Source organism: Salvelinus alpinus, chromosome 15 (assembly GCF_045679555.1).
Source record: "Salvelinus alpinus chromosome 15, SLU_Salpinus.1, whole genome shotgun sequence".
In the NCBI taxonomy this organism is placed as follows: domain Eukaryota; kingdom Metazoa; phylum Chordata; class Actinopteri; order Salmoniformes; family Salmonidae; genus Salvelinus; species Salvelinus alpinus.
This window is the reverse complement of record NC_092100.1, coordinates 10746255-10761858: the sequence shown is the minus strand read 5'-3', so window position 1 is coordinate 10761858 and position 15604 is coordinate 10746255. Positions and strand designations below refer to the sequence as shown.

Genomic DNA, 15604 nt, shown 5'->3' with positions numbered 1-15604 from the left:
TTCTCATGGATATTGTAGTTTTTTTGTTGAACATGTAGTTTTGCCATGGGTGCTAAGAGTATGCATCAGCATTGTGTTAGCATTGATACTGGCTGTAAGTCTTATAGCTGCTGCTAAGTTTGGCTTGTAGTATTATATTGAATATTATAAATTGGGTGGTTCGAACCCTGAATGCTGATTTAGCTGACAGCCGTGGTATATCAGACTGTATACCACGGTTGTGACAAAACATTTCTTTATACTGCTCTAGTTACGTTGGTAACCAGTTTGTAATAGCAATAAGGCACCTCGGGGGTTTGTGTTATATGACCAATGTGCCACGGCTAAGGGTTGTATCTAAGAACAGCCCTTAGCCGTGGTATATTTGCCATATACCACAACTCCTCATGCCATATTGTTTAAGTGAAGTATCTCCTGTTTGCTGCTGAACAAAATGAATGTTGAATGTTGTTTATTTTGTCTATGCAGGATGAATATCAGTTTTGCTACCAGGCGGGTCTGGAGTACCTAGGAAGCTTTGATCACTATGCAACGTAAAAATCCATCTCGTCCCCCGAATCCTATGTCCCCCTCAACAGTCTCCTGAGCCATAGAAATGACGACAACAACAACAGCAGCCAGAAAACAAAATTCAACCAACAGAATAGCAAACGAATTGTAGCTTTTTTTTTCTTTTTCTTTTTTAAAGCCAACAAGAGTGCAATTCCAATTGGACCCAATGGACTTTGATGCCGGTGAGGAAACTGTAAATGACTCCATCAGCAGAACTAATTGACGCCCTCACTCTGAAGAAAGGAACCAAAAGTGGTGGCTCAACTGAGGTTAAAAAAAAAGGGGGATTGGTAAAAACTGAGAAAATGGTGGAGTGGATGTAGCTTAGATGGGGGAAGCGTTCGCATGTTTTACCATGTAAGGACAGAGGTTCAGAGTTCCTAGTTGTTTATAAACACTTCTGATGGAAAACTGTGGTTGCCTGTGTACACAGATGATTGTCCCCAAAATGTCAGACACCTCTGATGAGACAAACACACTGAGTTAACGGTAAGGTACTGGCAAGAGAAGTCAACCTCCATTCGGGAACCCCCTACCACACTCATCCTTCTCTCTAAGCAAGATAACCTCTACTGCCCATAGTTCTGTTACAACCTTAGAAGCTCAACTCCCAACTCCTCACATGTCCATCATCTCGTACAAAGGGTAGCCCTATATCCCTTCAACTCTTTGGGCTAAGAGGAGCTTCTGCAGTACCGAATATTCTGGGGGAAAGTGATGACGGTGTCATAAAGTGACTGCCAGCGGTGGATATCGTCAAATGCCAATTCAATCAACTTACCGTTTTCAGTTTCTCCATCACTTGACGTGTGGAGCTTCTTGAGGACAAACCCCAACATGTTTATACAGTAACCACTGATATAGCTCTCATAGCCTCAGTCACCATGGAAACTGGGTAAAAAGAGACAGCTCTTGCAAGACCAGATAAATGACAATGAAGTCCCTTGACTTTTTACTGTCACTCTTCGTTCAGGACTAGTTTTTACTGGTGCAATGCCCAACATATTGAACGAGTGGAATCACCACAGGAGAACTTGGCATGGTGAATGGCGGCAACTGAGCTCTCTTTGCAAACTTGTACAGTGACCAACAACCCATTGTAATCATTTGTTAATTTTGTCTTACAATTACTTGTATTTCTGGGGGTTTTCTGTCAATACCAAACATGCTGCTTATTCTCCTGTATGCTGTAAGTGTGACTCTGGTATGGGATGACAATGGAGGTGCCTGGTCTGGCGGTGTCAGTTTGCACCCATGCGGCTGAGACTGAAAGAGCATCCACATGTTATGGTCCCCCCCCATCAACTCCTCTCGGCCTCCTCTGGACTCACTGTCTCACACGACTTGCTTGACTTAAAGAAAGAGACTAGTGCTCTACTAACAGTGGAAGGACAGTGGTTCAAAGTTGTGAGGAACTGAGTTGATAACCCAGAGAAAGGTTCCTGTCTTTTCTCTTCCACCTATTGGCCAAAGGCCACTGTGGATGACTGGACAAAGGCCACTGTGGATGACTGGACAAAGGCCACTGTGGATGACTGGCCAAAGGCCACTGTGGATGACTGGCCAAAGGCCACTGTGGATGACTGGGGAAGATCTAGCCATTTTGGATTTGAATGTTGTGATGTGAAAGTTATGTCCACGCTACAAATGACTTGCACATCACTAAACTTGAAATCTAAACAATAGCAGGGCCGATTCTACGCACTATGTACACGTGTCTGACAAAAACAAGCCCTCAAAGCCCACAATTTAATTTTTTTCTCAGAGGTCTGTGCTTTGGTAACAGAATGATGAAAGGAATTGTTTGTAGTCTTTCTTATTTCCAAAAAAAGCCTTATTGTTATTGTAACATTATGGAAACATGAATGTTTTGTTATGATGACTATTGTTATTTTACTTTACATAGCTTACTTTTCATTTTAGTTTTTTGTTTAGTTTTTTTAACAGAAATATTGTATCACATTTTTTCAAATTAGCAGGAAAAAAACGTATGCTTATTTGTTCATATTATGTTAAAAGACATTCTATTTTTTCACTATAGAAATGTTATGTATAACGTGTGTTTGTGTGGATGTGAGCCTATATATATATATATATATATATATATATATATATATAAATATATATATAAATATATATCGCACATTCATATATATTTAAATGAAGAATATAAAGATGTATCCAAACTTATTTTTTTCTGTTTCTTATTTTTATGTATTTTTTACCACCCATAAACTTTCAATTGCTCATGTAAAATTCTGATGGATTTTTTTTGTTTTGTAATCATGAACTTAACCTTGGGACATATTGTGTGTTTCTCTGGAAACAATTAGGGGAGGTGTCTGGCCCGGGCGCCGCTCCTGCAACCCTTTTTAAATCCTACCACTTGGTAGACCTGTGCCGATAAGGAGATGGTGTCTTTTTAATTGTTGTTGTAATTACTATTATCATTAGCTAACAATAGTCATGTATTTGTTTGAGTATTATTTTCATATGTAGTAGATTAAATAGTCTACAAAGCATTCAATTGGAGGAAAGATATTACCCATTTTGCTGAATTTGCCACACTAAAGGTTCTGTACTTTTTGACCATGAACAGACCATCTCCCTCTTTCTCAGAAGTCCATTATTTCCTCCTCCTTTCTTTTTCTTTTCAGACACAACACGATCATCCATTTGTTAGATATCAACTACGATCCAGAATATAACACCTGTAAATAAACAAACATATAGATTATATGTATTTGTTTAATTTAACTCTCAACGCTCTCTTACTTCAGATCAAATACTGAACTGCAAAGATGAGGTTCTGCTCATTGCAAAGTTCACAGTGTAAAGTGTACTTTCTCCCTTTGTAACATTTGTAGTCCACTCTGCTCTCTGTTCTTAAGTCCGCTCTTTCTTTGTCATATCTGCCATGTTAGCAATATCCCCTGCTAGCCACCCACAGCTAACTCTGTTATGAGAGGTCAATGAGAGGTCAATGCCAACCCATAACTTTTGCCTCAGCACAGGCTTCTTGCAACCAAAATGGCGCCTGCTCTCTGGCCCCAAAGTGAACCGGGCTGGGAAACGGCAACCAAAGGACTATTCCTTTCCAAAACAAAAGCTCTATCTTCCCATCCCACAAAAGGAGAAGCGCTAGTTCCCAACTGCCTAAAAGTGGCCAAGAATGGATAGTCCATTGGCAGTCATAGAGAAACAAGAGATAGTTTTGCTACTTAGCAACTGGCCATAGTGCAATGACACAGTCATTAAGGGCAAAGTACTACAGTACACTACCACTGACCCTGAATCATGACATGATGTAAGAGGGTTCATTATACTGTAAGAACCTAGTACCATACTGTGTTCATTCTTATAATTTTTTTAAATGTTTTGTTACGGGATGCAGAATGAGTCAGGACTGAATGAGAAGGAGCCGTGTGATGCAAAGACTAGGACGAAGGTAGAAGAAACAACAAAGACATTTCCAGCATATCCTTTTCAAGTGGGAATCGCAGACCTTTTCATATGAACAAATCTTGAAATTAGGACTTTTTTGTGACTGAACCAGACTGGTTAAGGGCCCATGACAAAAAAATAAGACTGGACATCTTTGGAAGTTTGTGCGATGTGTTACTCTTTGACTTCATGTTAAGATGCCAGACTTTTGACAACAATAGCAGCCAAATCTACTGATTAACAAAAGAGAAAAATGACTATAACATAATAGAACCTATACGTACAACAGCCAACAAAAAGATAAAGAACCTAAGATCAATCAAAATAGTTTTTCTTTGTATGAGGGCCAAGTGCTATCGCTTTCAAACTGTTACTTCTAACTGAAACAATGATTGGTTAAAAACCACTGTGTATGTACATATGTTGACTTTGTATTAAAAAAATGTTGTCTGAATGTGTGATCTTATGTCGTTTTATTAATCTTTGCCCAACTATTGCCCAGGTTTAAGTACAGTTAATTAGACCATCTGTGTATGGTAATAGTACACACATTATAACAACAAATAATAAATAAATACTAATACTTATAGTATTTGAAAGGAAGGACTACATCTACAGGTCACAGAGTACAGGCTAGGTGCATAGTACATAAACTGGTCTTTCTTCCAGAAGACACGCTACTGTACCAATAGTCACTGTTCCTTTATGCCGTGTTGCGTTCGTAATCATTGGTAAATCATATGTGTTATTGATTAAGACACTGTTTGTTTCTTCCAACACTTTTTGCAAGACATGGCTGTGTCCCCCTAATGGGAGCTTATTATGACGAGACAAAATCAGATAAATGAAGTTGTATTTGAATCTTTTTTGCGAACACATGTATCGCACTAATCTGTACATCAACTTATAGCCCAGTAAAACATAAATTATCTCAAGTAGCAGACATAACAGGTTGTTTAAAAACATCTGTAGACCTACCTACTCCATTTCACTGAGAACCACTGTGGGCTTGCACCATGCTTCCACAACATCTGACAAACCATGTAAGGTATAATCAACTTGCATGCAGTATATACAGTGAGCTCCAAAAGTATTGGAACAGTGTCACATTTTATTGTTGTTTTGGCTCTGTACTCCAGTACCATGGATTTGTAATGATACAAGGGGAATGAGGTTAAAGCGCAGACTGTATAAAAACATATTCCTACAAGTATTTAGAGTACTAATAATACTGTCTTCAATACAACAACAAATCAATGCATTCATATGAAGGACTGCTCCTTGTAAGGAGTACCAAAATGGCGTCCGGTGGCTTCAAAGCCTCTCAACCCTGCGTGTTGTTACAACTTTCATTAAAAGATTACACATTTAGCTATTTTAACAAGTCACAATGACAGCATTCACACAAAAATGTCATAACCTTATTATGAAAAAGGAAAATGTCCGTCAAGACCGAAATGTTTAACTTTTTTATGATTCATTCAGGAAATACTATAGGCCTTTAAGTTTCCACAGGCGTATGCTAAGTTGCTTGTAATAAGATATGGTAATCAGTTATGCCTGTCATATGAAAGATCAGTCTGTTGGAACACAGAGTATGTTAATCCAACATTATTGTCTACATTATTAGGTTATGGAAATCTCCTAGAAGAGTATAATACAGTTAATATGACACACTACTTCAAGTATACTGGTAGTAATTGTCTTATTCAACAGAAGTGGCTGCTGAAGTCAATGACAAGCTCAGAGACAGCCGAGCTAGGGAAGTAGGATGGTACTTATGCAGTGGTTCAAACGGAAGCTTGTTAGGACCTAGCTAAGCAAGCGATCAAAGAATCGATGTGACACTGGACCCAAAAGCAGGAGAAATGTGTAATAAATGGCAAAGCGATAAATTGGATTATTCACAGCCCCGTGGCCGAGCTCTCTGTTGCAAATGACAAATCAATCCAATCAGGCCTGGGAAAGGGACCAACCGGAAAAGGCCTCATGTTGTGCAATTCTTTTGGAGGTTATCTATTTGCCAAGGCTTTTCTAATGCTGCATTATGGGTTTTCTCTGTAGTAGGCCTATGTGGTAGCATGATATTCAGAAATTTAAAAAATAAATAACTTGCCATTTAGATGTTTGTATGATCACCTTTATTGGCAGAATTTTACTAATTTGACAGCCTGGTCTCATAGACTAGATGTAACATAGTAAATTTAAATCCGGGACACTCAAATTAGTATGATATGTTACAATTGGTATGGTTACATAAGACAGATGGTTACTTAAGGCAAAAATGAAAGGAAGGTGGTTGGCAGGGTAGAATGTGAACATCTAGCAACACAAAGGTTGTTCAAATCTCATCACAACTGTAGCATTTTAGATAATTAGCAACTTTTGAGCTACTTGCTACTTTGCAACTACTTAGCATGTTAGCTAACCCTTCCGCTAACCCTAACCTTAACCCTTTAACCTAGCATCTAAACTTAAGCCTAACCCCTAGCCTAGCTAACCTTAACCAGCTAGCTAGCATTAGCCACCTAACCATCTAGCTAGAATTCATAATAAATCATACGGTTTGTAAATTCGTAACAAATAGTACATTTTGCAAATTCGTAACATATTGTACGTTTGCAAATTCGTAACATATAATACGAATTGTAATTCGTAACATATCACAAAAATGAATACATACCATACTAAAAGTAACATATCATACTAAATGGAATATCTCGGATTTACATACAGAATAATAGAAAATGTGCTGAGACCAGGTTGAATTTGACAGGGCCATACTGTCTGGCACTGTTGCTCAAATTCGACTGAAAAAAATCCTCATCTCAAATCCGCAAAGTGGTGGTGGTCATTGTGTTAAAGTTAATAATCTATAGCTCAAGGATATGTCAGTTTGATGTAGGTTGTGACTGTCCTTTTTTTTTTTTACCTTTATTTAACTAGGCAAGTCAGTTAAGAACAAATTTTTATTTACAATGACGGCCTACCCCGACAACGCTGGGCCAATTGTGCGCTGCCCTATGGGACTCCCAATCACGGCTGGATGTGATACAGCCTGGAATCAAACAAGGGACTGTAGTGACACCTCTTGCACTGAGATGCAGTGCCTTAGACCGCTGCGTCACTCGGGAGCCCTCAACATGAGGGATGGGTTGTTAACTTTCAATCCATAGGCTACATGTGATAAACTGTCTCATACTGTGCATGTTCTCTAACAGATCCACACAATCATATTACTCCTATAGACTGAGACTGTGGAGAGACAATCCTAAAGTAAAATAAATCGCTGATTAGCTTCAAATGTTTTGTGGCTTGAAATCACCTAATGTTAGAGGGCATTTATTTTATAACTTGGTAGTTTTGCATGTTATCTGGTTCCCACATAATGTTTAATATGAGAAGCAAGTGATTAACTACCTCTCACCTAGATCTCTCATGCATCAGAAACATCAGTGAGGAGACAGCATTGGCCTTTATCATGAGAATAGCTCTCTCTCGCATCCACATGGCTTTGCTGCCATCTCCTGGATACACTGTAGAATAAAATTGTGAATTGTATTAATTTGTCATAGATTCACAGCGGTACTGTTGAAACCCCGATGATATTCACATAATTTCTTAGTGAACAAATGGTAAATCAATGTCTTATGATAGACCATCACCGTTACATGAATTGATAAAACATTAGTAGTCTGTAGTCAGAAACTTTCATTGAATGTATGGCTACGTATCTATACTGATCAAAAATACAAACGCCACATGTAAAGTGTTGGTCCCATGTTTCATGAGCTGAAATCAAAGATTGCAGAAATCTTCCATACTCACAAAAAGCTTATTTCACTCAAATTTCACTCAAATAAAAATTAGTTTTTATTTCACCTTTATTTAACTAGGCAAGTCCGTGAAGAACAAATTCTTATTTACAATGACGGCCTACTCGGGTCAAACCCGGACGACGCTGGGCCAATTGTGCGCCACCCTATTGGACTCCCAATCCCGGCCGGATGTGATACAGCCTGTTAACATCCCTGTTAGTGAGCATTTCTCCTTTGCCAAGATACTCCATCCACCTGACAGGTGTGGCATATCAAGAAGTTGATTAAACAGCATTATCATTACACAGGTGCACTTTGTGCTGTGGAGCTATTGTCAGAGAATATAATGTTCATTTCTCTACCATAAGCCGCCTCCAATGTTGTTTTAGAGAATTTGGCAGTACGTCCAACCGGCACACAACCGCAGACCATGTCTAACCACGCCAGCCCAGGACCTCCACATCTGGCATCTTCACCTGCAGGATCATCTGAGAACTGCCACCCAGACAGCTGTAATAAAGCCTTTTTGTGTGGAAAAACTCATTCTGACTGGCTGGGCCTGGCTCCCCAGTGGCTGCACCCCTGCCGATTAATGTGAAATCCACAGATTAGGTCCTAATGAATTAATTTCAATTGACAAATTGTCTTATATGATCTGTAACTCACTGAAATCTTTGAAATTGTTGCATGTTGCGTTCATAATTGTATTACATTTTTTTAATCTGCATCCATCACTATGGTTACTTATGGAACTCCTTTTGAGGGGCTTGCTGAGAGCTGCGTTTAAGTGTCTCCCAGCAGTCAAGGGGAAGAGCAGTTTGTCTGTCTCCCAGCAGTCAAGGGGAAGAGCAGTTTGTCTGTCTCCCAGCAGTCAAGGGGAAGAGCAGTTTGTCTGTCTCCTAGCAGTCAAGGGGAAGAGCAGTTTGTCTGTCTCCCAGCAGTCAAGGGGAAGAGCAGTTTGTCTGTCTCCCAGCAGTCAAGGGGAAGAGCAGTTTGTCTGTCTCCCAGCAGCCAAGGGGGAGAGCAGTTTGTCTGTCTCCCAGCAGCCAAGGGGGAGAGCAGTTTGTCTGTCTCCTAGCAGTCAAGGGGAAGAGCAGTTTGTCTGTCTCCCAGCAGTCAAGGGGAAGAGCAGTTTGTCTGTCTCCCAGCAGTCAAGAGGAAAAGCAGTTTGTCTGTCTCCTAGCAGTCAAGGGGAAGAGCAGTTTGTCTGTCTCCCAGCAGTCAAGGGGAAGAGCAGTTTGTCTGTCTCCCAGCAGCCAAGGGGAAGAGCAGTTTGTCTGTCTCCCAGTAGTCAAGGGGAAGAGCAGTTTGTCTGTCTCCCAGCAGTCAAGGGGAAGAGCAGTTTGTCTGTCTCCCAGCAGTCAAGGGGAAGAGCAGTTTGTCTGTCTCCCAGCAGTCAAGGGGAAGAGCAGTTTGTCTGTCTCCTAGCAGTTAAGGGGAAGAGCAGTTTGTCTGTCTCCCAGCAGTCAAGGGGAAGAGCAGTTTGTCTGTCTCCTAGCAGTCAAGGTGAAGAGCAGTTTGTCTGTCTCCCAGCAGTCAAGGGGAAGAGCAGTTTGTCTGACTCCCAGCAGTTAAGGGGAAGAGCAGTTTGTCTGACTCCCAGCAGTTAAGGGGAAGAGCAGTTTGTCTGTCTCCCAGCAGTCAAGGGGAAGAGCAGTTTGTCTGTCTCCCAGCAGTCAAGGGGAAGAGCAGTTTGTCTGTCTCCCAGCAGTCAAGGGGAAAAGCAGTTTGTCTGTCTCCCAGCAGTTAAGGGGAAGAGCAGTTTGTCTGTCTCCCAGCAGTCAAGGGGAAGAGCAGTTTGTCTGACTCCCAGCAGTTAAGGGGAAGAGCAGTTTGTCTGTCTCCTAGCAGTCAAGGGGAAGAGCAGTTTGTCTGTCTCCCAGCAGTCAAGGGGAAGAGCAGTTTGTCTGTCTCCCAGCAGTCAAGGGGAAGAGCAGTTTGTCTGTCTCCCAGCAGTCAAGGGGAAGAGCAGTTTGTCTGTCTCCCAGCAGTCAAGGGGAAGAGCAGTTTGTCTGTCTCCCAGCAGCCAAGGGGAAGAGCAGTTTGTCTGTCTCCCAGCAGTCAAGGGGAAGAACAGTTTGTCTGTCTCCCAGCAGTCAAGGGGAAGAGCAGTTTGTCTGTCTCCTAGCAGTCAAGGGGAAGAGCAGTTTGTCTGTCTCCTAGCAGTCAAGGGGAAGAGCAGTTTGTCTGACTCCCAGCAAAATGAATCTGCATCTACTCCATGTCAGTACTGTTTGCAGTATGTATCCTTGCTGCTGTATGCTGCATCAAACTGTCTCTTCCTCCCTCCCTCTCTCCTCTCTTCCCTCCTTCCTCTGTCTGTGTCCAGGATCGTCGACGCAGCTGACTTATGGCTCCCATTAAAGTTGGATCCTGTTAGAGAGAGAGGGCCACCGTTAACTCTCCCTCTCTCTTTCTAGCTCTCATTCCCTCTCTCTCTGCATCACTGTCCCTAAATCAGGACAGTTGCTGCTCAACGGAGGCGTGGACTCAAGTCACATGACTTGGACTCGAGTCACAAATATGATGACTTGCAACTCGACTTTGACTTTAACACCAAGGACTCGTGACTTAACTTGGACTTGAGCCTTTTGACTTGACCTGACTTGATACCCTCCCCAAGCCCAAATATTAAAAATGATGCCATTAAAAAAAGTGTGCAGTGCATCAACTCTTCATTTAACGGATTACAGTTTGAATCGGACAGCAGCCAATCAAATTGTGCCAGCTGAGAAAAAGTTGTGTGTGGCAGTGCAGAGGAACGTTGGCTGGTGAATGCAGATGGAGCCATTGGATAAATGATACCCCAAATTGTTATTTTCGGATATAAAGACTACGCTGTATCAACCAAAAAATTGATTGCAACTTGCAAAACATGCGGGAAGAAAATGACAGACTGAGGTGCAACAACTTCCAACTTTGTTCGACATTTGAAGCTGCACAATAATGTTAAATCGTGGCTAATATAGCCGACAGCTATATAATTTATAACCATACTAGTGTAGCATGTAGGCTAACGTAACGTTAAATTAATGAGCCTGCACACAGTCAGTCAGTGCGGGAACGTGATCATTGCACCCAGGATAGAGTTGGTAGCCTAAATCCTACATGATGTTACTGCGGTTCCTAAAGCCATTAACATATGTTAGCCTACTGTAACCACAGTAGGCGTGTGTGTGTGTGTGTGTGTGTGTGTGTGTGTGTGTGTGTGTGTGTGTGTGTGTGTGTGTGTGTGTGTGTGTGTGTGTGTGTGTGTGTGTGTGTGTGTGTGTGTGTGTGTGTGTGTGTGTGTGTGTGTGTGTGTGTGTGTGTGTGTGTGTGTTAAGGTTGGGCGATTGTGTACAAGCCTACATCGCCCGATTGCGCCCCATAAAGATCCTTGATAGTCAATCTCTATTGGGGGGGGTCTTTCTTATGGCTACCCATGTATTTCCATGGAAATATAACGTTTATTTGGAAAGTAAGAAATATATATTTAAAAGCATTCATGATTTGCTTAAAAGTAATATACTAACTATTACTCTTGTTAAAAATATGAAATGGCATTACATTTGGTGAAGAGCACATTATGACGTATTTAGGACTCGAAACTCAAAGTTTAGGACTTGAGACTTGACTTGAGACTTGACTCGGACTTGCATGTCTTGACTTGGGACTTGACTTGGGACTTGAGTGCTAAGACTGGAGACTTACTTGTGACTTGAAAAACAGTGACTTGATCCCACCTCTGCTGTTCAATATGCAATATTTGACTAGAATGGCGTTGTAAAGCCAAACAACATAGACAGGTCTTATATGGTCAGAAAGCTTAAATTATTGTTAATCTAACTGTAGTGTTCAATTTACAGTAGCTATTACAGCAAAAAAAGACCATGCTATTGTTTGAGGATAGTGCACAACAACAAAACACTTTTATCAAGGCATCTGGTTTGAAACATTCACCTCTGACAGTATATAATGTACTTACGTTCAGAAATCTTGCTCCGATTTGTCATCCTGAGGGTCCCAGAGAGAAAATGTAGCATAGTTTTGTTTGATAAAATACATTTCTATATCCTAACATAATCCATGTTTTGTACACGGTTGAATTCCGACTCTTTCACCTTAAAACAAAACCATCTATGAAATCTAAACTTTGTTTCACCCGGTCAAGTTCGGTTTCTGTGCAATCCTCAGACACTCTAGAAGGCAACCAAACATTGTTTCATCATTCTACATTACGTATTGGCTACACAACACGTCTATTAGCCCACAAAGGACAGACATCATTACGCACCAATGAGACAGGCGGTGTTCACTTGATTGACAATCTCTTGGTCCAATGACCAACTATTGTTTCGAAACATAGCTAGCTAGCTAGCCAATGAGCTGGGCTTTACATGAGTAAGTGATGGCCTTTTGTAGGAATGTCTGCAATTGTCCTATGACTGTGATCAACACAATTCATTGTCCATTGAAAATCAACAGGACACAGGGGAGTTTACGTTATGCAAGGTGCTCGTTTTCCTCTACAAACTTTTCTCAAAACTTAAAAACGTATTTTACTTCCTTAGCTAAAAATAAAGTTTTCTTCTCATGCTAATCGAGTTGTTTAAATGGTTGCATATTCATTTAAGATATTTGTCTTTGATTTCTATATACAGTTGAAGTCGGAAGTTTACATACACCTAGGTTGGAATCATTAAAACTTGTTTTTCAACCACTCCACAAATTTCTTGTTAACAAACTATAGTTTAGGCAAGTCGGCTTGTCGGTTAGGACATCTACTTTGTGCATGACATAAGTCATTTTTAAAACTAAAAAAGTGTTAAACAAATCAAAATATATTTTTGATTATTCAAAGCAGCCACCCTTTGCCTTGATGACAGCATTGCTCACTCTTGGCATTCTCTCAACCAGCTTCACCTGGAATGCTTTTCCAACAGTCTTGAAGGAGTTCCCACATATGCTGAGCACTTGTTGGCTGCTTTTCCTTCACTCTGCGGCTCGACTCATCCCAAACCATCTCAATATGGTTGAGGTCGGTGATTGCGGAGGCCAGGTCATCTGATGCAGCACTCCATCACTCCCCTTCTTGGTCAAATAGCCCTTACACAGCCTGGAGGTGTGTTGGGTCATTGTCCTGTTGAAAAACAAATGATATTCCCACTAGGCGCAAACCAGATGGGATGGCATATCGCTGCAGAATGCTGTGTTAGCCATGCTGGTTAAGTGTGCGTTGAATTATATCACAGACAGTGTCACCAGCAAAGCACCCCCACACCATAACACCTCCTCCTCCATGCTTTACGGTGGGAAATACACATGTGGAGATCATCCGTTCACCCACACTGTGTCTCACAAAGACCAAAAATCTCCAATTTGAACTCCAGACCAAAGGACACATTTCCACCGGTCTAATGTCCATTGCTCGTGTTTCTTGGCCCAAACAAGTCTCTTCTTCTTATTGGTATCCTTTAGTAGTTGTTTCTTTACAGCAATTCGACCATGAAGACCTGATTCACACTGTCTCCTCTGAACAGTATTGATGCAGGGCTCACCCCCTGCTAAAATAAAGGTTAAATAAAATAAGTAATATTAAACTTGAGTTGTAACCAATTTTTCTATCCTCAATAGTGGTAAAGTGTAACATGACCTGTGGGAGCAAACTTCAATGAAACTACATTTAGGTCCTCCATACCCCCACTCATTCAAATGTAGGAACTGGCTTCTCCAGTCTGACCCCTTTGCTATCTCTGGCTCCATACCCAACCCCGCCCGGCCATCTAGAGGTGTGAAGGTTAGTACCTTTTATGTAGGGAAGCTAATGATCCATCATGTGACATTCCTGGGAGTGTGCAAACTTTAAATGTTTTATTACCATAGCTTTTGTGTATGATCTCTATAGTTATGTACTTGGAAATGTATCAATTGACCAATTCGGCCACTTGGGTACATTTGGGCAAACTCGTGAGGGACACCAAGGAGACACTAGGGAGAAAGTATCAGTCTGGAACTTTGCACACACACTACTGCCCTCTTGTGGACAACATCTAAATTACACTCAGCATCCTAGGTCATTTTATGGCCTTCCTTTTGCGTTAAATTTAATTTAAAAAATTACATCTTTTACCACATCAAATTTGTTATATTATCCTACATTAATTTCACATTTCCACAAATGTCAAAGTGTTTCCTTTCAAATAGTATCAGGAATATGCATATCCTTGCTTCAGGTCTTGAGCTACAGGCAGTTAGATTTGGGAATGTCATTTTAGGCGGAAATTGAGATGAAGGGTCCGATCCTTAAGAGACCAGTTTGTCTGTCTCCCAGCAGTCAAGGGCAATAAAATGAATATGTATCTTCAGTACTGTTTATGTATCCTTGCTGAGGCTTTCTGCATCAATCTGTCTTTCCCTCCCTCTTTCCCTCCCTCCCTCTCTCCTCTCCTCCCTCCTTCCTCTGTCTGTGTCCAGGCTCAGCTACGCCACTGACTGATGGCTCCCATTAAAGTTGGATCATGTTAGAGAGAGAGGGCCATCGGTAACACTCCCTCTCTCTCTCTGGCTCTCGTTCCCTCTCTATATTTCTCAATCTCTGCCTCTGCAGTTGTTTCTTTCTTGCTACCTCTCTTTGGCTACACTCTCATTTTAAATTTCTCCCCTCAACACCTCTCAATAGACTGAGGCTTTTTCTCCCTCTCAGCGTACTCTCTCCTTTCTCTCCCTCTCTCTGCGTACTCTCTCTCCTTTCTCTCTCTCTCTCCGTGTACACTCTCTCCTTTCTCTCCCTCTCTCAGCGTACACTCTCTCCTTTCTCTCCCTCTGTCAGTGTACTCTCCTTTCTCTCCGTCTGTCAGCGTACACTCTCTCCTTTCTCTCCCTCTGTCAGCGTACACTCTCTCCCTTCTCTCCCTCTGTCAGCGTACTCTCTCTCCCTTCTCTCCCTCTGTCAGCGTACACTCTATTCTCTCCTTCTCTTAGCGTACTCTCTCTTTTCCCTCCCCTGCTCTTGCTGAGTGAGAATAATAGTAACTGCATTTGAGTGTTGTCTCTAGTGTGAGTGTATATTTACAGTGCTACTAACAACCTGAAGTACTGTGCCTTCAGAAACTATTCAACCCTTTGACTTTTTCCACATTTTGCTGTGTTACAGGCTTAATTTAGAAACGTGAGAAAAGGCTACTGAGAAAAGGAAACATGCTGTATACTATACAATTAAAACATTGGAGAGTGCCCAAAGTTTAAATTTGCGCGACTGTCATTGTGCAATGCTTTGTATTGTCATCACATGCTCACATGTCCCGTTTGGCTTGTCTCCAAGTTTAACCTCTTCAAGTTAAAAAGCCATACAATTTAAATTCTGCATAATGGCACAACATTTCATAGACGTCACTGTGGGAATGTTGTGTGGATATGCTTCAGTCTTCTGCCCTGGTTTCACATTCGTCTCCAGATAAAAAGGCCAAATAGATCTAATAGATTTATATATTTACAATCCCCTTATCGAAACGGCTTACTCATTTACCCAGCTCTAATCAATACCTCTTATCAATCAATACCTCTTATCAATCAATACCTCTTATCAATCAATACCTCTTATCAATCAATACCTCTTATCCATTTGTAAATTGCAGTGCATGGAGAATGGTGTTATTTGGAGAATGGTGTTATTTGGAGAACGGTGTTATTTGGAGAACGGTGTTATTTGGAGAACGGTGTTATTTGGAGAACGGTGTTATTTGGAGAACGGTGTTATTTGGATAATGTGTTATTTGGATAATGGTGTTATTTAGAGAATGGTGTTATTT

At 41.1% G+C, this 15604-nt stretch overlaps 1 protein-coding gene across 1 annotated transcript in view; it reads left to right on the top strand.

Moving 5' to 3' along the window:
- The window catches only part of ptprsa (protein tyrosine phosphatase receptor type Sa), a 454642-nt gene extending 450192 nt beyond the window's left edge, over positions 1-4450 (top strand). Inside the window, 1 exon segment of the mRNA XM_071342488.1 lies at positions 469-4450. Coding sequence (XP_071198589.1) covers positions 469-537 — 69 coding nt within the window. The 3' untranslated portion in view covers positions 538-4450.
- The last annotated feature ends 11154 nt before the right edge of the window (positions 4451-15604 follow it).